This window comes from Gorilla gorilla, chromosome Y (assembly GCF_029281585.2).
Source record: "Gorilla gorilla gorilla isolate KB3781 chromosome Y, NHGRI_mGorGor1-v2.1_pri, whole genome shotgun sequence".
In the NCBI taxonomy this organism is placed as follows: Eukaryota; Metazoa; Chordata; class Mammalia; order Primates; family Hominidae; genus Gorilla; species Gorilla gorilla.
This window is the reverse complement of record NC_073248.2, coordinates 27,255,914-27,281,355: the sequence shown is the minus strand read 5'-3', so window position 1 is coordinate 27,281,355 and position 25,442 is coordinate 27,255,914. Positions and strand designations below refer to the sequence as shown.

At 35.6% G+C, this 25,442-nt stretch overlaps 1 protein-coding gene across 6 annotated transcripts in view; it reads left to right on the top strand.

The window, feature by feature from the left end:
• Positions 1-25,111, top strand: part of LOC129530273 (gamma-taxilin-like) — a 38,484-nt gene extending 13,373 nt beyond the window's left edge. For 5 of the 6 annotated variants that reach the window (XM_055377131.2, XM_063703377.1, XM_063703375.1 and 2 more), the window contains 9 exons: positions 6,466-6,763; positions 8,776-8,867; positions 11,023-11,193; positions 12,627-12,821; positions 15,246-15,365; positions 16,809-16,883; positions 18,944-19,036; positions 21,558-21,653; positions 23,134-25,111. In XM_055377131.2, coding sequence (XP_055233106.1) covers positions 6,481-6,763; positions 8,776-8,867; positions 11,023-11,193; positions 12,627-12,821; positions 15,246-15,365; positions 16,809-16,883; positions 18,944-19,036; positions 21,558-21,653; positions 23,134-23,457 — 1,449 coding nt within the window. In that variant the 5' untranslated portion in view covers positions 6,466-6,480 and the 3' untranslated portion in view covers positions 23,458-25,111. Of the gene's footprint in view, positions 1-6,465; positions 6,764-7,738; positions 8,645-8,775; positions 8,868-11,022; positions 11,194-12,626; positions 12,822-15,245; positions 15,366-16,808; positions 16,884-18,943; positions 19,037-21,557; positions 21,654-23,133 lie in introns of those variants that run through there. The other variant, XM_055377133.2, reaches the window with a different exon arrangement.
• The last annotated feature ends 331 nt before the right edge of the window (positions 25,112-25,442 follow it).

The window sequence follows — 25,442 nt, the reverse complement described above, 5'->3', positions numbered from 1 at the left end:
ATTTGAATTTCTGTCCTTGCAACAGTTTGCTCAGAATGATGGTTTCTAGCTTCATCCATGCCCCTACAAAGGGCATGAACTCATCCTTTTTTATGGCTACATAGTATTACATGGTGTATATCTGCCACAGTTTCTTAATCCAGTCTATCATTGATGGGCATTTGGGTTGGTTCCAAGTCTTTGCTATTGTGAATAATGCTGCAGTCAACATACTTGTGCATGTGTCTTTATAGCAGCATGATTTATAATCCTCTGGGTATATGCCCAGTAATGGGATAGCTTTATCAAATGGTATTTCTAGTTGTGTAGATCCTTGAGGAATCACCACAGTGTCTTCCACAATGGTTGAACTAGTTTACAGTCCCACCAACTTATAAAAACATTCCTATTTCTCCACATCCTCTCCAGCACGTGTTGTTTCCTGATGTTTTAATGATTGCCATTCTAACTGGTGTGAGATAGTACCTCATTGTGGTTTTGATTTGCATTTCTCTGGCGGCCAGTGATGAGCATTTTTTCATGTGTCTGTTGGCTGCATAAATGTCTTTTGAGAAGTGTCTTTTCATATCCTTTGCCCAATTTTTGATGGGATCGTTTGATTTTTTTCTTGTAAATTTGTTTAAGTTCTTTGTAGATTCTGGATATTAGCTCTTTCTTAGATGGGTAGATTATAAAAATTTTCTCCCATTCTGTAGGTTGTGTGTTCTCTCTGTTGGTAGTTTATCTTGCTGTGCGGGAGCTCTTTAGTTTAATTCGATCCCATTTGTCAATTTTGGCTTTTGTTGCCACTGCTTTTGGTGTTTTAATCAGGAAGTCCTTGCCCATGCCTATGTTCTGAATGGTATTGCCTAGGTTTACTTCTAGGGTTTTTATGGTTTTAGGTCTAACTTTTAAGTCTTTAATCAATCTTGAATTCATTTCTGTATAAGGTGTAAGAAAAGGATCCAGTTTCAGCATTCTACATATGGCTAGCGAGTTTTCCCAGCACCATTTATTAAATAGGGAATCCTTTCCCCATTGCTTGTTTTTGTCAGGTTTGTCAAAGATCAGATGGTTGTAGATGTGTGGTATTATTTCTGAGGGCTCTATTCTTTTTCATTGGTCTGTGTCTCTGTTTTGGTACCAGTACCATGCTATTTTGGTTACTGTAGCCTTGTAGTATAGTTTGAAGTCAGGTAGTGTGATGCCTCCTGCTTTGTTCTTTTGGCTTAGGATTGTCTTGGAGATGTGGGCTCTTTTTTGGTTCCATATGAACTTTAAAATAGTTTTTTCCAGTTCTGTGAAGAAAGTCATTGGTAGCTTGATGGAGATGGCATTGAATCTATAAATTATCCTGGACAGCATGGCCATTTTCACAATTTTGATTCTTCCTATTCATGAGCATGGAATGTTGTTCCATTTGTTTGTGTCCTCTTTTATTTCGTTGAGCCCTGGATATGAAGATGTCCTTCGTATCCCTTGTAAGTTGGATTCCTAGGTATTTTATTCTCTTTGAAGCAATTGTGAATGGGAGTTCACTCATGATTTGGCTCTCTGTTTTTCTGTTGTTAGTGATTTTTGCACATTGATTTTGTATCCTGAGACTTTGCTGAAGTTGCTTATTAGCTTAAAGAGATTTTGGGCTGAGACGATGGGGTTTTCTAATTATACAGTCATGTCATCTGCACACAGGGACAATTTGACTTCCTCTTTTCCTAATTGAATACCCTTTATTTCTTTCTCTTGCCTAATTGTCCTGGCCAGAACTTCCAACACTATGTTGAATAGGAGTGGCGAGAGAGGGCATCCCTGTCTTGTGCCAGTTTTCAAAGGGAATGCTTCCAGTTTTGCCCATTCAGTATGTTACTAGCTGTGGGTTTGTCATAAATAGCTCTTATTATTTTGAGATACGTCTCATTGATACCTGGTTTATTGAGAGTTCTTAGCATGAAGCGCTGTTGAATTTTGTCGAAGGCCTTTTCTGCATCTATTGAGATAATCATGTGGTTTTTTTCTTTGGTTCTGTTTATATGATGTATTACATTTATTAATTTGCGTATGTTGAACCAGCCTTGCATCCCAGGGATGAAGCCCACTTAATCGTGGTGGATAAGCTTTTTGATGTGCTGCTGGATTGGGTTTGCCAGTATTTTATTGAGGATTTTTGCATCGATGTTCATCAGGGATATTGGTCTAAAATTCTGTTTTTTGTTGTGTCTCTGCTGGTATCAGGATGATCTTGGCCTCATAAAATGAATTAGGGAGGATTCCCTCTTTTTCTATTGATTGAAATGGTTTCAGAAGTAATGGTACCAGCTCCTCTTTGTACCTCTGGTAGCATTCGGATGTGAACCCGTCTAGCCCTGGATTTTTTTGGTTGGTAGGCTATTAATTACTGCTTCAATTTCAGAACCTGTTACTGGTCTATTCAGAGATTCAGCTTCTTCCTGGTTTAGTCTTGGGAGGGTGTGTGTGTCCAGGAATTTATCCATTTCTTCTAGATTTTCTCGTTTATTTGTGTAGAGGTATTTATAGTATTCTCTGATGGTAGTTTGTATTTCTATGGCATCGGTGGTGATATCCCCTTTATCATTTTTTATTGCATCTATTTGATTCTTCTCTCTTTTCTTCTTATTAATCTTGCTAGTGGTCCATCAATTTTGTTGATCTTCTTGCAAAACCAGCTCCTGGATTCACTGATTTTTTCTGAAGGGTTTTTTGTGTCTCTATCTCCCTCAGTTCTGCTGTGATCTTAGTTATTTCTTGCCTTCTGCTAGCTTTTGAATGTGTTTGCTCTTGCTGCTCTAGTTCTTTTAATTGTGATGTTAGGGTGTCAATTTTAGATCTTTCCTGGTTTCTCTTACGGGCATTTAGTGCTATAAATTTTCCATCTACACACTCCTTTAAATGTGTCCCAGAGATTCTGGTATGTTGTGTCTTTGTTCTCATTGTTTCAAAGTACATCTTTATTTCTGCCTTCATTTCGTTATGCACCCAGTAGTCATTCAGGAGCAGATTTTTCAGTTTCCAGGTAATTGAGCAGTTTTGAGTGAGTTTCTTAATCCTGAGTTCTAGTTTGATTGCACTGTGGTCTGAGAGACAGTTTGTTACGATTTCTCTTCTTTTGCATTTGCTGAGGAGTGTGTTACTTCCAACTATGTGGTCAGTTTTGGAATAAGTGTGATGTGGTGCTGAGAAGAATGTATATTCTGTTGATTTGGGGTGGAGAGTTCTGTAGATGTCTATTAGGTCCGCTTGGTGCAGAGCTGAGTTCAATTCCTGGGTATCCTTGTTGACTTTCTGTCTCGTTGATCTGTCTAATGTTGACACGGGGATTTTAAAGTCTCCCATTATTATTGTGTGGGAGTCTTAAGTCTCTTTGTAGGTCTCTAAGGACTTGCTTTATGAACCTGGGTGCTCCTGTATTGGGTGCATATATATTTAGGATAGTTAGCTCTTCTTGTTTAATTGATCCCTTTACCATTATGTGATGGCCTTCTTTGTCTCTTTTGATCTGGTTGATTTATAGTCTGTTTTATTAGAGACTAGGATTGCAACCCCTGCTTTTTTTTGTTTTCCATTTGCTTGGTAGATCTTCCTCCATCTCTTTATTTTGAGCCTACGTGTGTCTCTGCACATGAGATAGGTCTCCTGAATACAGCACACTGGTGGATCTTGACTCTTTATCCAATTTGCCAGACTGTTTTTTAACTGGAGCATTTAACCCATTTACCTTTAAGGTTAATATTGCTGTGTGTGAATTTGATCCTCTTATTATGATGTTAGCTGGTTATTTTGCTCATTAGTTGAGGCAGTGTCTTCCTAGCATTGATGGTCTTTACAATTTGGCATGTTTTTACAGTAGCTGGTACTAGTTGTTCCTTTCCATGTTTATTGCTTCCTTCAGGAGCTCTTTTAGGGCAGGCCTGGTGGTGACAAAATCTCTCAGCATTTCCTTGTCTGTAAAGGATTTTATTTCTCCTTCACTTACAAAGCTTAGTTTGGCTAGATATGAAATTCTGGATTGAAAATTCTTTTCTTTAAGAATGTTGAATATTGGCTCCCATTCTTTTCTGGCTTGTAGGGTTTCTGCCAAGAGATCAGCTGTTAGTCTGATGGGCTTCCCTTTGTGGGTAACCTGACCTTTCTCTCTGGCTGCCCATAACATTTTTTCCTTCATTTCAACTTTGGTGAATCTGACAATTATGTGTTTTGGAGTTGCTCTTCTCAAGGAGTATCTTTGTGGTATTATCTGTGTTTCCTGAATTTGAATGTTGTCCTGCCTCGCTAGGTTGGGGAGGTTCTCCTGGATAATATCCTGAAGAGTGTTTTCCAGCTTGGTTCCGTTCTCCCCATCACTTTCAGGTACACCAATCAGATGTAGATTTGATCTTTTCACATAGTCCCATATTTCTTGGAGGCTTCATTGATTTCTTTTTACTCTTTTTTCTCTAAACTTCTCTTCTCCCTGCATTTCATTCATTTGATCTTCAGTCACTGATACTGTGTCTTCCACATGATCAAATCAGCTACTGGGGCTTGTGCATGCATCACGTATTTCTTATGCCATGGTTTTCAGCTCCATCAGGTCATTTAAGGACTTCTCTACACTGTTTATTCTAGTTAGCCATTCGTCTAATCTTTTTTCAAGGTTTTTACCTTTTTTGTGATGGGTTCGAACATCCTCCTTTAGCTCGGAGAAGTTTGTTATTACCCATCATCTGAAGCTTTCTTCTCTCAACTTGTCAAAGTCATTCTCCATCCAGCTTTGTTCCATTGCTGGCAAGGAGCTGCGTTCCTTTGGAGGAGAAGAGGGGCTCTGATTTTTAGGATTTTCAGATTTTCTGCTCTGGTTACTTTTCGGTTTTATCTACCTTTGGTCTTTGATGATGGTAACATACAGATGGGGTTTTGGTGTGGATATCCTTTGTTTCTGTTAGTTTTCCTTCTAACAATCAGGACCCTCAGCTGCAGGTCTGTTGGAGTTTGCTGGAGGTCCACTCCAGACCTTGTTTGCCTGGGTATCACCAGCAGAGGCTGCAGAACAGCAAATATTGCAGAACAGCAGATGTTGCTGCCTGATCCTTCCTCTGGAAGCTTTGTCTCTGAGGGACACCTGGCTGTTTGAGGTGTCAGTTGGCCCCTACTGGGAGGTGTCTCCCAGTTAGGCTACTCGGGGGTCTGGGACCCACTTGAGGAGGCAGTCTGTTTGTTCTCAGATCTCAAACTCCGTGCTGGGAGAAGCACTACTCTCTTCAAAGCTGTCCGACACGGACGTTGAAATCTGCAGAAGTTTCTGCTGCCTTTTGTTCAGCTATGCCCTGCCCCCAGAGGTGGAGTCTATAGAGGGAGGCAGGCCTCCTTGAGCTGCGGTGGGCTCCATCCAGTTAGAGCTTCCCGGCCACTTTGTTTACCTACTCAAGCCTCAGCAATTGTGGACACCCCTCCCCCAGCCTCCCTGCTGCCTTGCAGTTCGATCTCAGACTGCTGTGCTAGCAGTGAGCCAGGTTCAGTGGGTGTGGGACCCTCCGAGCCAGGCATAGGATATAATCTCCTGGTGTGCCCTTTGCTAAGGCCATTGGAAAAGCTCAGTATTAGGATGGTAGTGTCCCGAATTTCCAGGTACCTTCTGTCACAGCTTCCCTTTGATAGGAAAGGGAATTCCCCAACCCCTTGTGCTTCCGGGTGAGGCGATGCCCCGCCCTGCTCCATGAGCTGCACCCACTGTCTGACAGGCCCCAGTGAGATGAATTGGTACCTCAGTTGGAAATACAGAAATCACCAGTTTTTTGTGTTTCTCATGTTGGGAATGCAGAAATCACCAGTCTTTTGCATCGCTCATGCTGGGAGCTTTGGACTCGAGCTGTTCCTATTCGGCAATCTTGGAACTTCCTAATTTTAATATCTTTATACTTTGCAGTTAGGTTACCTCTTTGTGAAATTAAAAACTACATTTACTTTAGATTGTTAAGAAGTAGTGTTACTTGTCTGGGCGCTGTGGCTTACGCCTGTAATCCCAGCACTTTGGGAGGTCGAGGCAGGTGGATCACAAGGTCAGGATATGGAGACGATCCTGGCTAACACGGTGAAACCCCATCTCTACTAAAAATACAAAAAATTAGCCAGGCATGGTGGCAGGTGCCTGTAGTCCCAACTACTTGGGAAGCTGAGGAGAGAGAATGGCGTGAACCTGGGAGGTGGAGCTTGCAGTGAGCCAAGATTGCCCCACTGCACTCCAGCCTGGATGACAGAGGGAGACTCCATCCCAAAAAAAAGAAGAAAAATAGTGTTACTTTACAAACCACTATGAAAAGCAAAATAAGCTGTTAAGCCTTATGACCTGCTTGTTTATTGTCAGATATACAAAATGTACAAAAGCATAGAGGGATGGAAAATTGTACTTTTTAGCACTGCTTAGTTTTCTTTGCTTTATAACATTTGATTTAACTCTCTCTTCAACCTTCTGCTTACTTTCCTTCCCTCTAGTTTGTGAATAGCACAATGGAAGAAGCTGGACTTTGTGGGTTAAGAGAGAAAGCAGATATGTTGTGTAACTCTGAATCACATGATATTCTTCAACATCAGGACTCAAATTGCAGTGCCACAAGTAATAAACATTTATTGGAAGATGAAGAAGGCAGTGACTTTATAACAAAGAACAGGAGTTGGGTGAGCCCAGTGCACTGCACACAAGAGTCAAGAAAGGAGCTTCCTGAGCAAGAAGTAGCCCCTCCGTCTGGTCAGCAAGCTTTACAATGCAACAGGAACAAAGAAAAAGTCTTAGGTAATGATCTCTGCTCTGTGGTTGGATGTTGTCACATACTGGTCTTTTTGTTTTACATTTTCTGCAGCATGAGTGATTATGAACTTGGCCTGTTTGGAGGTAAATGTTGCCTAGTAAACTTGTTTCTTCACTTGGTTTAGTCCACCTATCATCTCCAGTTACATGTAGGGAACAAAAATAGCAAAATACGAAGCCCAGTTATAAGAAACTTAATTATTTCTCTGTGTAACAAGAACTGATGTTTTAAGAAAGTTTGAGGCCAATATGATGTAATTAGTATTTGATTTACCTTGCTTTTTGTACCTTTGAAAATAACCTAATAGTATGAAAACAATATGTATGCTAATTTTGCTTAAAAGATTATACACTGAAATTTAGAGAGAATATAATGTTATCTGTAGTGTAGAAAGAGTTAAATAACACTGATTTTTAGAATTTGTTTTATCCCTTCCACTCTTAGCTTGACAATTGGGATTAAGAATATGATATGTCAAATTTCATGACTGAAATCTGAAATGCCTTAATAGTTGCCCTCAGTGTTTCATCCTTACACTAACATTTACATTGATATATATGACTTATATGTGACACTGAAACTTGGAATTTTTATTCTTAATCCATTTTCTGTTACCCTGGAAGACAAAAAAAAAGTACGGTAATATATAAAGTAATTGTAATTCCTTGAAAATAAGACAGATATCTTCAAAATTGATAGCCCCAATTATATGTGTAAAATATAGCTTGAGGTTAAAATTATTTAAAAAGTTTTAAATGAAAATCTTTATGAAAATGTCAGTTATATTACAGTTGTTTCTTACACATACACATTCAATAACAATATTTATTTATTCTTTTTTCTAGAGAGACAAGGTCTTTCCCTGTCACCCAGGCTGGAGTGCGGTGGTACATTCATGGGTCATGGCAGCCTTAAACTCCCTGAGCTCGTGATCCTGTCTCTTCAGACTCTAGAGTAGCTGGGGCTACAGGCGTACACCACCACACATGGCTAATTTTTTATTTTTCTTTTGTTGTAGAGATGGGCTGTCATTCTGTTGCCCAGGCTGGTCTTGGTATACTGTCCTGTAGCAATATATGTTGGCTACCTGTACTGGCATTGGCTTTTCCAAGTGTCAAGATTACAGGTGTGAGCTAGTATACCCTGCCCAGTGTTTCTTTCTTATTTGGCTTTGGTGTGAATGAGAAAAGAATTTAGTACTAAAATTTTATGTGCATACAAAAGCATTATTTGAAGTCAGCCTGTTTTCCCTCAACCTCTAGTACTCTGTAAAGTATACCAAAAGTCAAGGTTTTAAAGAACTGTGTTACATATTAGAGAGAACAAATCAAAAGCTACTTATCTCCATCATTACCAGTAGAACATTAGTATGTATTTTGAAGCACCATTTGACTCTTTCTATTTCAGCTACTTGCTTGTCCCTTGCAAAGTTATTATAGTACTCTTTTAAAACTTTTCTTCAAGGGAAGAGCTATTTTGACTTCCTTTTCTTTGATCTAAACGTAACACCCAGAATATGCTTAGCAGATCATCCCAAAACAAATATAACCTGTTTAAATTGTTCATAGCAAAAGTTACATATTATAAAGAGTTATGAGCATCTTAGGCAGTGAATAGTAACTGAATATCCTCTTATAGTTGTCCTTCGCTAGCAGGAAGCCTTATTCCCTGCCCTTTTACATATCTTAACTTAGAATGTTACTGTCTAAATAGTGGTTAGGCAAGAGTAGTTCTTAAACTTGCAGTAATTATCTTGCACTACATTTAAGGGCTAAATAGCTAGTAGTGGTGCTTGATAATTGAAGAAATTTGTACGGCTGGAGGAAGTACCTGCTAAATTTTCAAAAGTTTCCTGAATTTAATAGGTAAATCTGTTTTTAATTAGAGCTATATCATTTTACTCTGAATGTCTTAACATAGAAGTTTACATAAAATTTACAGATTGGATTGATTTCAGCCTTCTTCTGGTACTTTTTTAAATCTTATTAATCATCAGGAAACGAAGTTTTATTATTGATGCAAGCCCTAAACACTCTTTCAACTCCAGAGGAGAAGCTGGCAGCTCTCTGTAAGAAATATGCTGATCTTGTGAGTATTTATTTAATGGAGCAAGGAACACAGAAAATAAAATATATGTGTGCTTGATAAGATTTTTAAATATTATTTTGATGTAACTTTAAATGTAAAATGATATTTTATCTCAAAATTGAAAACAATCTCCTTTCTTTAGTACTTATGATTGGTGTGTGTGACTTCATCTTATGAAATGATGTATAGAACATAATAATACTTTTTTAAATGTGAAATAAATTTCCTAAAACTTAATATGCTAGATCAGCAGTTTTTTTTGGTATGCTTAAGATGCCTGACAATTGGGAGGAAGTGGTTTCTGTATTTAAAATTTCCCAAAGGAATTCTGCAGATTCAAGCTCTAACCATTCTTGATTAAAATTGTGAGTTAGATAAGATTGTTTAGTAAAATTGTACTATGGCTCAGGAAATATTTATTTAATATCTACTATATGCCAAGCATTGTTCTTTTTTCCATCTTCCAGGGAAATTCACCTCTTCTATAGAAGAGTTTGTTTTGAACTATACGATTTGAAACAAAATTCTTTTTTTGGAGACTATGGAAACATTCTGAACAGGGAAACCCTACTAGACTTTGTAAAGCAAATAATGGAAAAGATACAGAACTTTTTGAAGAATCATGGGAAATTTTTATAATTACATAAATGCTAAAATTCTGTTTTGTGAAACATTTATGGGAATTATCACTGACAGTTTTTGTACATTTTCAAATAGTGTTAAAGCAGCAACTCCATATTGTAAATGCACAAAACAAATATTTAGTTAAAATCAACTCCAAGAATAAAGCTGTAACAATAATAGTTACTATTCTCTCATGTGGTCCATATTTACCTCCACTTAGCTGGCATCTTCAAGTGCCACATACTTAGCAGCAGCCTGGCACCTTCTGATATTTTGAGAAGCAGGAATCCCTGAGCATAAATGTAAATAGTTTAGAACTGTCCAAAAGCAAAGACAGCAGAAAATAAAATTGTTGCGTGCTATGTTCAGGAAAGGAATGCTTCCATTGGATATGGAAGCCAGTCTCAATTGTTACATCAGCCTGAGGAAAATCATGTGAGAAATGCCAGAAAAAGAAGACAGCAACAAAGAAGATAAAAGAAAGACTGACAAAAGCATTGAATTTCTGGTAGAAAAAGCAGTGTACTAGAAGGTTAGGAGATTTCCTAGCTGTCAGCCATGAAAGGGTTAGGGAAGAAAGAGCAATTTGGTTGCATATTGTAGCATGGTCATCTAGGGTGGTCCTCAAACACATAGAAATCACACAAGAATTGTCAAATTGAAGATTTGGATTTAGTAGATCTGAAAACGCACTTTGTAAAATTGGCCACAGTAGAGGTGGAAGTGACTGAAATACTGCATTATTTATTTATTTATTTAATTTATTTTAGTCAGAGTCTTGCACTGTCGCTAAGGCTGGTATGCCATGGTTCAGTCACAGTTCACTACAGCCTTGGGCTCAGATAATTCTCCTGTATCGGCCTCCTGAGTACCTGGCACTACAGGCATGTACAAGCATGCATGGCTAATTTTTAAAAAATTTTTGTAGAAATGGAGTCGTGAACTCCTGGGCTCAAGTGATCCTCCCACCTCAACTTCCCAGAGTGTTGAGTGAGATTACAGTTATGAGCCACCATCCCTGGCCAATAAAGGTGTTTTTAATACCTATAAGACTATTGCCTGCAAGGAAGTTTGATAGGTTTCTTGATATTTCATTCTCTCTTGAAATGTTTGCCTCATCAATGTTTTATTTTTCATAAAAGCTTTATTCAAGAATTAGGATGACCACTATGTTATCTAGTAGTACAATTTGGAATCATTTATTATAAATCTGAAACTGACTTGACTGATGAATCTTGAGCACTGCTTATTGTGTTCTAATTTTGGTAGCTGTTTCAATAAAGTAGCTCTTGTAGAATAGGAAAACTATATCATTTTAGTCTGAAATAAGCTTTTGATTAAAAGGTTACTTTTTCCTATTAATAAAAAATGGAGATTAAGATTGCTTTTCTTGCTACACAAAATTATTTACATTGTTTCCTGTCACTAGAAAAGAGGGGAACATAAAATGTTCCATGGCTGTAATTGCAGTGCTTAGAGCTATAACTCAGATTACTATACTTCCTAAATGTAAAGTGGTTATTAATTTTAGCTGGAGGAAAGCAGGAATGTTCAGAGGCAAATGAAGATTCTGCAGAATAAGCAAGCTCAGATTGTCAAAGAGAAAGCTCACTTGCAGAGTGAACACAGCAAGACTATCTTGGCAAGAAGCAAGCTAGAGTCTTTTTGCAGGGAACTTCAGCATCAAAATAAGACATTAAAGGTTAGTTGGTTTATTTTACTGTGTTTCAGGAACTACTTAGGCTGCTTTTATAATCGCCTTGTATCTACTTGAAATAAATTCTTGCTCTATGTCTTTTAATGGGAATTAGTTGCTATAATGGCTGCTTGTTAACTGGCTCAGGTACACTTGTGCTGGTAGATCAGATTCCTAAGCAGACAACTTTGTAGACATCTTAACACAGAGATACCTTGCTTTTTGTTCTGCTTGAGCTGATGCTGCCTGTGAGGTAACTGTAAAGACTCACTCTATGTAAATTTTGGTTTCAGATTCAAGGATAAGCTCTACCTTAGTCTACTGTATACTTGATCACAGGGAATCTAGGTGACATTGGTTTTTATGTTCACAGCTCTCCTGCTTAAAAAGCTCAAAGTTGCCAGGTATTTTTGTTGGCTTTTGGTGTAGTTGGTTATCATGTCCTTTTTTGGTAATGAGTGAAAATCTTAGCTGAAATGAAGAAACTGGTAGCCATAGTCAGTGTGAGTTTGAGAAAGAAAAACACACTGTAGAGCTCTACTATAAAAGTTAGTAGGATAGATTGTTAAACTACATTCTGCCATCTTTGGCTATTTGGTTGCTGAATACTTTAGAATATTACTTACAGCTAGGCTGATTATAACAGAAGAAGGATTAAGTATGACAGCTTGTCTCAATAATGGAAGTAAAAAGCAGAGATCCTGGAAAGAATCTGCCATCCATCAGAGGAATTTGTCTGACTTTGTGGTATTGCTAGGGGGTGTATAGTTGGACTATTATTTTGATGGTGCTGGATCACCCTCATCACAGTAAACTCAAGAACATAGGACAGCTTGTGAAATAGGTTCTTACTTGTAAGGTTTGTATTTATTTTTCTTGCTTTTGAAATCTTGGATTTAAATATAATAAAAGTAGATAGCACTGTCAATATTTAGACTGTACTGATAACTGTTTAGGTAAAGGTCTTTTGACACTTGTATCCTAGTAAGACTTTGAAAGTAAACTTTGTAAAATAATGATTTAGTTTGTCCCTTCTCTCTTATAAAATTGAAAGTGTGACTCAGAAAGTAGGCTGTAAGATCTTCAGGCTGATGTAGGATGGTATACTGCCTAACCAGTGAGGATGACTTTTGGGAAAATAATGTGGAAGAAACTAACTGTGGAGCAGCACCTTACTTATATTTAATTATAGTATAGTGAATATCTGGATCAGCAGATGATACTTATTTTATAGTAGGGCATTTGCTTTTCTCTATCTACTTAGATAAAGCTGCTTGCTTTTAAATGAGAGATTTCTGGTCATAAATAAGGGGGAGGAATTATAGTTTAAAAGCAACACCTCATGGGAGCAATAAATGAACTCACATAGCAGTAGCTTCTTTTTCGAGAGCTTTATCTGTAGGTCTATACTTTTAACATACATTATTTTGGATAATAAGGAAGAACATATGCAGCAGAAAAAAGAGGAGGAAGAAGTTCTTAAAGAAGTAACTGCACATTTCCAAATTACTTTAACTGAAATTCAAGCCCAGCTGGAACAGCATGAAATACACAATGCCAAACTGCAGCAGGAGAACGTAGAAATGGGAGAAAAGCTAAAGAAGCTCACTGACCAATATGCACTGAGGCAAGAGGTAAATGGCGTTTGTTTATAGACAGCTGCTCACCAATAGCAAAAGCTACACCCTACCGTAAAGTAAAAACTCTTTCACAGGACAGTATTTTAGAACTTTTGTGTATGCACAGTGGAAATTACATGTTTATTAGGAAAAGAGTAGAAACCTGTAAACAGAATGACTAAATTGGAGCATCACTTGGCCCAAGTGTCAGTGGAGTAGGATAAGTAAAGGGATTTCTAGGAGATGTGTACCGCTTGTCTCCCATATGATGCTACAAGATTGTCAATATAGCATACAGATATTTTTCTCTTATGCAGTCTAATAATACAGATTTGGTCCCTAAATACTCTGTATCTCAGATTTCTGTGACAGTCTGAACAATATAAATAGGAGAATTGTGCTATTTGTGAGAATAAGGAACCTACTAATTACCCATCACCAAGTCATATTGTTTGTGTAATCAATGAAGTATAAAGTTTGTGGAGGACTCAATAGTTGTTGAACCTGGTCATTGGAGTTATTTTACAAATTGATGTGGAAGTTGTATGATGTCTAAATAAAAAACAAATAGGTGATAACCTGCTTATTTGTTTTTATTTTTTCTTTACTTTTAGAGGTCAATACATAGGGTAAGATTTCAATTGTCAAAGGATGCATCCCCTTCCTTTATTATGCTTTAAGCTAGTAAAATATATGTTTAAATCCTTACTTAGTAGATTAAAATTGGAAATAGAAAGTGACAATTTAAAAATTAATAAAACAGTAAATATTATTTTATGCATATCAAAATGTTATTTTAATTTACACCTTTTCATGCTACTTTTGAAAACATTTTCCTTTAAGATTTTGAGTATCTTTTAAACCATTTTCCTCTATGTTTCAAGAACATCTCAAACTTATTATGGAAGCTGCAAACTTATAGTAGAATATATCATTTGGCTTTAGCAATTATTTACTTTTGTTTCTAGCAACTCTTGTTTCCATCTATTTTTAAGCAAATCCAAGATATTATATCATTTTATTTATTACTATTCAAATATGCATCATGAAATAAGATTCTTTTTAAGCCATAATCACTGTACTGTTTTTACTCCAAAAGGTTAAACAATTGCTGTATAATCACATACCTTGTCACTGTACTGTTTAAATATCTGTTACTTCCCTTTTCCTTCAGATTGTTTACATCAAGATCAAAATAAGGTTTATACATTTTATTGTTTTAATATGTCTCAAGTCTTTTTAGTATATAAGCTTCCCCCCCCCCCCCCGTTTTTTTTCCTTGGAATGTATTTATTAAAGAAATTTTTTAGGCCTATATAGTGAACTTGTAAAAATTAAATTTGTTTTATATTATAAAGCATATTATGAATATCATCAGTTTTTTTAAAAGAATCCTTTAAATTCCATTGTTTTAAATAATGGTATTAAAAATGATTAATTTTATTTTATTTTTTATTATTTTACTCTTTAGGATTTATATTATTTTAACTGTATTAAACTCTCCAAATTTGCTATAGAAGTAGCAGATTGGGAGAGGACATGTGTTCAAGTTGTACTACTTGTATGTCTTGTTTAGATATTACAGCCTTTTTCTTTTATCAGAAAATAATTGAATAATGATAAAATCAGTTGCAGATTAAGACAGATTATCTGTTGCAGTCTTCTCAAAACTTAATTTACGTACATTATTTTCAGCTAGCATTTCTTCCTTCACATAGAACCTCCATGTGTGGAGGGATTTCCTAATGAGTCTATTGTATGTACAATAGCACTTGATGATATAGCTTTTAAATAATAACAGGATTTTACCAAATGTTTAATATGTGCCAGGCATCAAGCACCTTACACAGTTTAATTATTGCATAGATTTGGACAGCAACTCTGCAAGTTAGGTATGGTCATGAACCTTTGCAGATAAGGAAACTGTGTTTCACAAGGAGAAGAAATTGTCCTGGATCATACAATAAGCTAGGATTTGCTCCAGGCCATTTTTTTCATTTTATCAGGCTACCTACAATTAAGGAATTTCAGAAGATTTTGTGAACAAAAAATGTCCAGGAATTATGTGTGTAATAAATGAATTTGATATTTTGATCTCCTTATCCATCTTTTTCTTGATAAAATATCAGCTTTTTTTTTTTCCAATGTAGGGCAGAAGCAAGAAGTACAGATATTTTGATGGGGACAGCCCACGTCTGATAGGGTGGGACATGGGGCAGCAGTTAGAGGGTTGTGCTCTTTCCAGTGTGGGATAGTTTGCAAGATGATATGTTGTAGCCACTTCTGCAGTGATGGGGACAGAAGGAGTCAGTGTTCTTAACTACAGTGGTAGCAGCAGAAAAGAAGGGTAAGCAGGGTTCTAGAAATTTGTGTTATATTTTCTCCCCACTGTATTTTATTTCTTTGGTTAGTGATGCAAGAAATTCTGTTTTCCTGTAGCAAATTAATAAAGCGTTCAAACATAAGGAATTACGACAACAGCTTGTAGATGCCAGACTTCAACAAACAGCACAGCTGATAAAAGAAGCTGATGAAAGACATCAGAGAGGGAGAGAGTTTGTAAGTTCTACTTCTTGGAAAAAAAAAAAAAAAACAGATCGCCAAAATTGTAACCAAAGCCATTTAAAACAAACTCCTCACTTAACATAGTGCCAGCGCATGCAATTTTGTTTCTTACTCTCTGGATGTGGGATATGTGAGTGTGTGTGTGTGTGTGTGTGTGTGTGTGTGTGTGTGTATTAAGCTTTCTGTTTCTGATGAAATTTTCATATGAAATTTACTGGAGATAAGATTAAATTAGTGGAAAAACAAGATAATTTTGCTTTCTATGTAGTGGTCACCAGGTTAAAGAATTGTGCCAGTTATTAGGCAAGATAGGCTTTGAGATTTAGGGACAGTTAAATTTTACACCAACTTACTGAACATGAGACTTCTACCTAGCGTTACGTTTCATTTTTAAATAAGCAATTTAAAAATTGGTAAATGATTTGTTTACTTTGATTATATTCTGATATAATTTTCTGACAAAATTATCTGTGTCTTGGTCAGCATTGTTGCTAGAATATGTATTCAGATTTTGTCTGTCCATAATTGAGAACACAGAAAAAATCTAATTTGACCATACACATTTACCCCCATGGAAATGAAACTATATTCTATGAATGAAAAATGATTTTAATAATGTGATGTATTACATTTTCTGCATTCAAGTAATGTAGGCCCTGAGTAGAGCATGTTATGAATATTTAGTTCCTTAGTGTTTTCTCATTCAAGCCTCTCATATTGAATGAGTCTAGGATTTGGAGAGATGTTTCACACAGCATGTCTCTTTAGTGCAAGCTGACAGCTATCAGTGCACAATTAAAGAAACTTAATTGCACCTTTCAACTTGGAGTATAAATTTTGTATGTGTATTTTGTGGTTTAAGGCTTATTTACATAATATATGACATTTTACCTCAGAAATTCAGTGACTGAATTTCACAGCTGCTTCCCGTGCCTCTTTATGCTTCTGAAAAACTCAAATACTAACTAATCTCTTTTCTTCCCTTAGCTGTTCCTTGCCTGTGGTTTTAAAAAAGTGACCAGAAACTAGGTCTCTATTTTCATGGCTTTGCTGCATATTCTTTTAACCTGCTCTTACCTTTTACAGAGCTGAGGGGCTTTCTAAATAACCTAGACAATGTCAAGATTCTTAGCTGCGTTTTCTGTCTAAAAGTGTAGATGTCTAGTTATTCCTCATGTAAAACACAACATTTCAACCCTGAGTATTATAAACTTTATTATGCTTCTAGGTTACTTTTCTCTTCAACAATTATTCCTGCATTCCTAAGTGTTCACCAGTGGAACAGATAAGAGATAGAAGTAGTTAGAAATTGAGATAATTGGGTTGACCTGTCATTGTTGCCGGGAAAATTACTGGAAGATTAAGCCTATCTGTTAGACATTTTGACCATGTTTATAATTGTTGTTAGTATTCCGTCAGAATGTTTCTGTTTTCTAGTTATTAAAAGAAGCAACAGAATCAAGGCACAAATATGAAGAAATGAAACAAGAAGAAGCACAACTGAAAGAGCAGGTAACTTAACAACAGAGAATAGCAGAATTTGTGTCTTCTTGTTCCCAGCCACAGACTAGAACAGAGGATTTGATTCTTGTCCTCTTGGAAACTTTCTCTTCTTTTAGGGTGACCAATTAATTCTGATTTGCCTTGATTTTTTTTTTTTTTTTGGCACCATAAATGATTTTTATTCATTTTGGCACCCCTAGTTCCAGGTTGATTGTGATGGCTGGTTGTGATGGCTATTTTGAAAGTTGGCTTTCCTCTGTCCCAGATATTTTCTCTAAAACCTTTAGAATTTTGTCTTATGGCTAGCTACATGGAATTTTAAAATATTACAAATGGCCAGACAGTCCTACTTCACCATAAGATTTTGTGTGTGTGTGTATGCTTTCTAAAAAAATATTGGGGCTCTCCATTTTCCAGTCTGGACCCCTATAGTGTCCCATTCTAGTCTTTGTGTGCTTTTATTGTTTGAGATAAAGGAAACAGATGCTGTATGTTCACTTTCTAAGGAAAGATATCAGAAATGTTGTGCAGAAAAAGCATAGATATGTGTGATTTTCCAGAAAATCGCAATGGAACATCTGCACTTTGTGCACTTGATGTGAAAGCTCTTAATTTAGGATACTGCAATAATAAGACTAGCTATTGCTTTAAAGGAGTATGTAGAGATAGGGATAGACAGTGTGCACAGTTATTTGGAAAATTTTCTAAGTCTGCTAATCTTCTGTGTACAGAAGAAGTGAATTTTCTAAATGACAAATTTGGAAAATGTGGTTCCTGTTGTCATTTTTATGATATCGTTTGTGGAAAGATTGTCTGTCACTGGACACATTCAGAACCAGTATTAATGACAGACGTTGATGTACAATATACTTACTTTGGAGGTCATGTATGTTTGTCGGCACATGCAAGAAATGGTTCAAAACATGAGGGACCTATACAGAACCTGTGACTACTTGTGGTCAGCACAAGGTATGTAGATTCCAAGGATGCAGATACCTTAGTGTAATAAATATAACAAGATTTAACAAATTGCAGAGAGATTGCAGTTTGCAATGAACATTTCCATTGTCAGTGTGATCCTGGTTATGAAAAAAGGTAACTAAATGTAATGTTCTGCGTGGCTTGCTGCTGTTATTCTCCCACCTAAAATAAAAAGTCTATGATGATGGCATTAATAGAAAATTGCTTTTTTGACCTCTTTTAGGTTATCTTTTTCTTAACTGTACTCCCACTAATTTTATCCCCCATCAAACTATTCGGCTTCTGGTTTATTTTTCTGCATACATAAAGCAAAGAGTTAGCCTTAATATTAAACTAAGAACTAGATACCCTCAACTAAGCTAAATACTCTAAAGGGATGCTCTTTTTACAAGAAAAGGTTTTCAAATGTAAGAAGACTTAGTAATACCCAAAGCATTATGGTTATATGAAATTCACAGCTATACCACTGTACTTCAGTTTTTATTACAACTGATGGAGTAGAGCTAATAAGTGATTTTACTTTTTGTTTGTTTATTTTGTTTTGTTTTTTCAGACAGAGTCTCGCTGTGTCGCCTAGGCTGGAGTGCAGTGGTGCAATCTCAGCTCACTGCAACCTCCGCCTTCTGGGTTTAGGCAATTCCCCTCCCTTAGTCTCCCAAATAGCTGGGACTACAGGCACTTGTCACCATGCCCGGCTAATTTTTGTGTTTTTAGTAGAGATGTGGTTTCACCATATTGGCGAGGCTGGTCTTGAACTCCTGACCTTGTGATCCACCCGACTTGGCCTCCCAAAGTGCTGGGATTACAGGCATGAGCTTCCATGCCCAGCCTTACATTTTAACATTTACAGTTAAAGATGATGAAGACAGTGAAGTTTCAGTGCATTTCAGTGGGTTATAAAAATTTCGGGTATATATTCTGCAGTCCAGGGATTGGGTGTGTGTTTCTGTTGTTTTTCAGTCATGTATCAAACCTAATGTTTAATTATATTAAGTTGTTTTTTGAAAGTTATTATGTTATTTTAAAATCTTTTGGGGTTTTAAATTGCTTTTCTGAAACTCTGAATATTTGATCACTTTTTTCTATAGCTTTTCCTTTATATGGATAAGTTTGAAGAATTCCAGACTACCATGGCAAAAACCAATGAACTTTTTACAGCCTTCAAGCAGGAAACGGAAAAGGTATTTACATATTTTTAATAGAATATTATGTAAAAAGTAATTGATACAAGAGGTTATTTTAAGCATAACTGTGGCCAGGCATGGTGGCTCACACCTGTAATCCCAGCATTTTGGGAGGCCAAGATAGGAAGATTGCTTGACAAGAGGAGTTCAAGACCAGCCTGGGTACCATATTGCTACAAAAGTGGGAAAAAAAAAAAGTGGCCATACGGGGTGGTGTGCAGTTGTAGTTCCAGCTACTCTGGAGGCCAAGGTAGAAGGATTGTTTAAGGCCAGGAGGTCGAGGCTACAGTGATCCATGATCATGTCACTGTACTTCAGCCAAGGTGACAGAGGGAGACCCTTTCTCTGAAAGAAAAAAACAAAAAAAACCCCATAATTGCACTTATATGAGTTTATATTAATCTGATAGTATCTTTTTTTTTCTTTAACCAGCTTATTCAGGTATTTTGCCCTAAAATTGCCCCAGAATACTAATTATCATGGTATTCTGAGACTTCTATTATAATTAAAGAGAATTCTTCCATTAAGGACAGTTTATTTGTAGATGATTTTTGTTTAGTCACCTCTCTTAATTACCCAGTTCTTTCACATAGCCTTATGTAAACTAAAAATTTTATATAAAATTATTTTAAAAATCCAAGCCAAGGAAAGTAATAATATATCTTGGTAGGAATAGCTTTACTTCTGAGGACCTAGCTAAACCTGAAATATATTTACTCTTTGAAATTTAAACTACATATATATATAGTTTATATATATATATATATTCACACAATATACAAGATGTATTCTTAATACAAAATTTAATTATATATATAAACTATATATATTATATATAAACTATATATATTATATATAAACTATATATATTTTCACACAATATACAAGATATATTCTTAATACAAAATTTAAACCATTTTTTAAAATTAGATGTAGAAAAATGTTATGGGTTATTCCAATTCAGCATACAGGCTAAAATAGCAATTTTAAAGAGCAGAATTATCTGTCTCCCCAAATAAACACATAGCACTGCGGTTTGGAGCATAAACTCTGAAACTGAGATCTCTAACTTGCACTTTGTGACTTCCTTAGGGTGAGTCATTTACCTTGGCATTTCTCTATTTAAGTTGAGATTTCTTTTTTTTTTTTTTTAATTATACTTTAAGTTTTAGGGTACATGTGCACATTGTGCAAGTTAGTTACATATGTATACATGTGCCATGCTGGTGCACTGCACCCACTAACTCGTCATCTAGCATTAGGTATATAAAATGTGCTGATTGGAGATAGTACAGTAGCTGTGTCTGGGAAATTCATAAGCATTCAATATATGTTAGTCTTGATTATTATTAGATCTTTTTTTGCTATAGATGACCATAGACCAAGTTATTTAACTTTTCCATGTCTTTCTTTTCTCATGGTTAAAAATAAAAACAGCAAAAACATCTAATATACTTAAGTCAATGCTTGGTTGTGTTAAATACTCAAATTACTACCTTCATTACTTTTTAGACTTAGTAATTTGGAGAATTCATTGAGTAACAAATAAGTTCTTCCTGCCTATCCTTTCAGTTATGACTGCAGTGGAAGCAGAACTGTTAGGCACAGTGAAAGTGTTAGATGGACTGTAGCATATGCTACATAGTGGGTGTAAACGTGACTGTAGTTCAGCATCTAACAGATCTTCCAGACCTCTTCTCCTGGGTTTTATACGAGTTTAACTTGTGATACAGTTTTGTTTGTTAACCAAAGCACAGGATATTTGCTCTATCTTACCCTTATTTTCCTTAACATTGCCTGGCTCATTACCTGTATTTGGAACAAAGCTGATTGAAGGATATACCTAAAGTTTATCCTGAGTTTCTGGGAATTCAGTTCTTGTAGTATAGGTTCTTCCTCCCCTTATTTTTGGTCCATTTTGGTCTTTATCAAAATGTGAAATAAAGCAATCTTGTGAATTGAAAGGATAAGTGAAACTAAGGATTCAGAAATGTTAATACCTCTTTCCTGATTAGTTCCCTAAATTATGCTACCTTTAGCTCTTACACTGATTTCCTTTTAGATTCCTGAGCTACTTTGGGGCTGACAGTATATAAAATAATCTGATGGATTAGTGTAATTTATCATTTCTCCAGAAAACTCGTGGACATTTTTTCATATACTTCAGGAGCAGGAGGTCTCAGCTTTACTGTCCACACCTGAGCTGAGCTACACACCAGTCTTAATTGAGAGAATTCAGCTACCATGTGCTGATTCCCTTGAAATTAAGGACAACAACTTTGTTTTCTTTTAATGTGAAACTTCTGCTTTGGTTACTGCTGCTTTTACCGTAGGAGCTTCTGAGATAAACTTTACTAACAAAAGAAAGATACCACTTACTCTTATAAAGACAACACAGGTGTCAGCTGGTTGAGAAGAATGCAGTGATGGAGGAAGGGAAGAACATTGTAAAGTGATTTCTGTGGTGGATCAGGAAGTGAAACTTAGAATTTAAGTTTATGATTATGTTGATTCACAGCTGAGAAAGAAAATTAAAAAACTGGAAAAAGAAATGGTAATATGGTGTACCAAATGGGAAAATAATAATGCAACACTTCTGCAAATGGCTGAAGAGGTAAGAAGGTTTTACGTGACTAAATAATGAGTACTTACTTATTTCAGTACGAAGACTAAGTCATTATTTAGCCTTAACTAAATAACCTCTGGAAGTGTGTCTTTACCTTCAGAATGTGTGCCTAGTGACTACAAGTTTTATTTATACACTTTCCTGCAGCGAGTTAGATTTTCTTGCATGTGATAAACTTCTTTTCCTCAACATAGTTATCTCAGAGTTTTTTTGAAGAAAACTTTATCATATCGAGATTTTGCTTTCCTATAAAGCAAAGTTGAGGTTGCACAAACTCAGTATTATTAAACCGACTTCCCTGTTCCCCCCATAGTTTTTTGCTTTGTTAGATTCTGGTGTTGCCCAGGAATTTGCATTTCTAGGTATTCAGGCGACGCTGATATTGCTAGTTCAGATACTGTGACTTTGAGAGTCACTTGCTGTGTGTTAGAAAAGATAGCTTTATTCAGATTTTCCCGAGAGCATGAATTAGTATCTCAGTTGCTTTTCTACCTTGATTTATTCATTTCCAAAAGGCAACTAAGTAGAGTTTACCAAGTTTGCTGTAAATATAGCTGAGTTGCATACCATTTGCAGTCACTTAAGTTTTTATTTTGTAAACTTGATTGGACTAATTATAACATTTCATAAGAAAATGTTGGAACATTCTCTTCCCAAAAATGGTAGAAAGGAAGAAAAACCCATGTAAAAATAACTTTAATGAACTCTTACTGCTGGCATTTTTAAAACATTTTCTCAAGTTATTTTTATTATATCAATGATAATATTTATAGCAATAAGTATCATTTAATGGTAGATATTATAATGTATAATGAATTGATTCAGTTAGATTTTACAATGAGCAGTCTACTCAGTCATCCTATGAGACTTTAGTAATGAGATAATATGGCTAAAACAAATTATTTATATTTGGGTAGAAAAACTGCAAGTAGATGAAAATAGCATCTTCCCTTAATAGTTGGATATGATTTTATGTTCTTTATATATATTTTTAGCTCTTCACTAAAGAGCTTATTAGATGATAGAAAAACATAATATGGCTTATTTTAATTAAGATAATTAAAATTGACAGTTATCAGTTTGAAATTATTTTTTCAGAAAGCAGATGTGCATTCCCTTGGTGAGTTATTTTATATAAAAAAGAAATTAACAATTAATAACATTATCTTTGCTTCTATAGGAAAAGTTTCGCTGGTATTTTTGATTAATAGCCTTGATTTTCTTCATACTTCATAAGTCATACTTAAAGTCAAAAGGTCCATTTTGGTTACTTTAAGGAAAATGACAGATAATTTTTATCGCATTGCATAACAATAATTTTAAATATTTAACATAGCACTATATAGTGAGGTTTAAGACATGAAAACAAAGCAACTTTTTTTATTATGGCTCAATTTACTCAATTTTGGATATAGTAACCTAATGATATTTAATAAGGTTACATAAATCTTATCTTTTTTTCTTACAGAAAACTATTCGTGATAAAAATTATAAGGTCTTTCAAATAAAATTGGAGCGGTTAGAGAAGCTGTACAAGGCTCTTCAAATAGAAAGGAATGAACTCAGTGAGAAACTGGGAGTTCTGAAAGGGCAGGTCTCTGTGAAAGTAGCAGATGTAGATTTAGCAGTGCCTGTGATGCATTCCTGTGCTGACCTGGATTCTTCCAATATGCTGAACACTTCCTCTAAAAGAGCCCCAGGAGTCCATCTGGAGGCTGACCCCAAAGGAATGAATGAAGCAAAATGCTACTCAAAAGCCCTCTCCACAGGATCTCCTCTAGGCATTGATTAAGATGAAGTGTGATCATTGTACTGATGGATATATTTTGTGTACATGTTTCTCTTTTAGTTGTAACTATTGATTTTGTAATAAAAATTTCCTCTACTTTTTCTACCATATCTCTATTTTTTTAGAACTACTCAACTGTGTGGTAACAGAAAGCTTCTTACCAATTTCCCCAACTATGTTGCACATCAGCCTCATTTTCCCCCTTTATTGGAATGCATGTTTTCATTGCCTTCTCCTTTCAAAGTGTACGTTTGTGTGTTCATTACCTTAAATTATCTTAATTTGAGACTTTTTTTATAATGGTTTCATAATGTGAAATCAAATACTAATTTAAACTCTGGAGCCCATAATATCTACATAAAAGAAAATATAAAGTGACTAATATTGTCAAGTCATTTAAATGATAAGTAAAACTCCAATGGATTAAGAAACAAGCATGGCATATTTGATTCAGATCAGTTTTTTGACAATATTTGTATGACTTTCCAAATTGATGTGACTGTAAACTTTGAATTCCTCAAAATTGACAGAATATATATATATGTACACACACACACAGAGATCATTTAAATGTAAATGATGTTAAGAAAAACCAAAACAGTAGCATATGCAGGCAAGTCATTGGACCAATAGGCTTAATATTTATGAAACTGACAATTGTTATGCTTTAGTTTCAGGTTACAATTATGTTTAAAGAAAAAAAAATCAGTATCTAGATCTCTGCACTTGGCATGGAAAATTTTGAACTATTTATTCCTTAATTTTCTTTTATTTCAGTTTCTCATAGAGCTAAATGGTTTTACATATATTCTCTTGTCAGATTTGTGGTCTAATAGAGGTAGAAAATGGAAATTTTCCCAGTACTTAGAAATATGGTACTTAGGAAGAAGTCTAGGATGTGAATTACATATACACTTCCCCTAGTGACTATGATAATCAAGGGGGCAGATAGCAGAGGAAAATAAGTTAACATGAAATTTGACAAATTTTATTACTTTGCCAAAATTAGCAAAACAAAAATACTTACCTTCCCCTGCTCACCCCCCAACTTTTTATAAATATTCAATTCAGCTACAAAACAAAATACTGGACCCACTTCTCTCAGAAGAGATGAAGATACCTTATATGCCCTAAAGTTAATACCAGCAGTCATATTTTATCAGATGTAAAGCTGGATGTAAGCTCTTAATGTTATACTAAGGCAGTTTCTTAGGCTGTGACACTTCTTTGTGGTACTTATTTTGTGTGAAAGGTAAATTTTGGGGAGAAAGCAATGTGAAAAACAACTTGTTCTGTTGTTTTTGGCATACTGTTTATGTTAGATACACTGTGTTACAATACAGTATAACGAAGATCTGCATTGTATTTTGGAATTTGGTTCCCTTTCAGAATTGCTCCTCTGGCTAGCAGTGGAAACAAAACCCAAAGGAACCCTTTGCAGAAGATTCCCTTGTAAATGGCCCAGTGGCACGCCCAGTATCTGCAATGTTCTAGAATAGAAGTTGGCAAACCTCTCTGTTTGCCAAGCCTGCAGAGTTGAACATGTCCATAAATGTATACAATCTGACCCTGTTTTTTGGCCCTGTTTCTGGACACTGTAGCTGACCAAGAAAATGTTTAAATGTTGACATCAATTAAATTTTTTTGTTGTATCATTCTGGAGTTGTAATATGTATAGTGGCAGGGGATTCCAAGCTATAGAAAATACATGAGTCTAGAATGACAGAGTGTGTCATCTTCAAATGTGTATTAATATATTTCTTGATGATGAGACCAATATTTCTAAGTTAATGGAACTATTTTATTACACCTGATAATCACAGTTCAATTCTTGTCTGTTGCAGAATTATCTACCTCTTTCAAACTAAATGAAAATAACTGTGAAAAAAAGGATGCAGTACTGATAAAAACACTGCTTTGTTTTTATCTCACCTCTTTTTTAAGGATATGATTTTATAAGAGGCAGTTCTCTTTTGCTTTTCAAGACT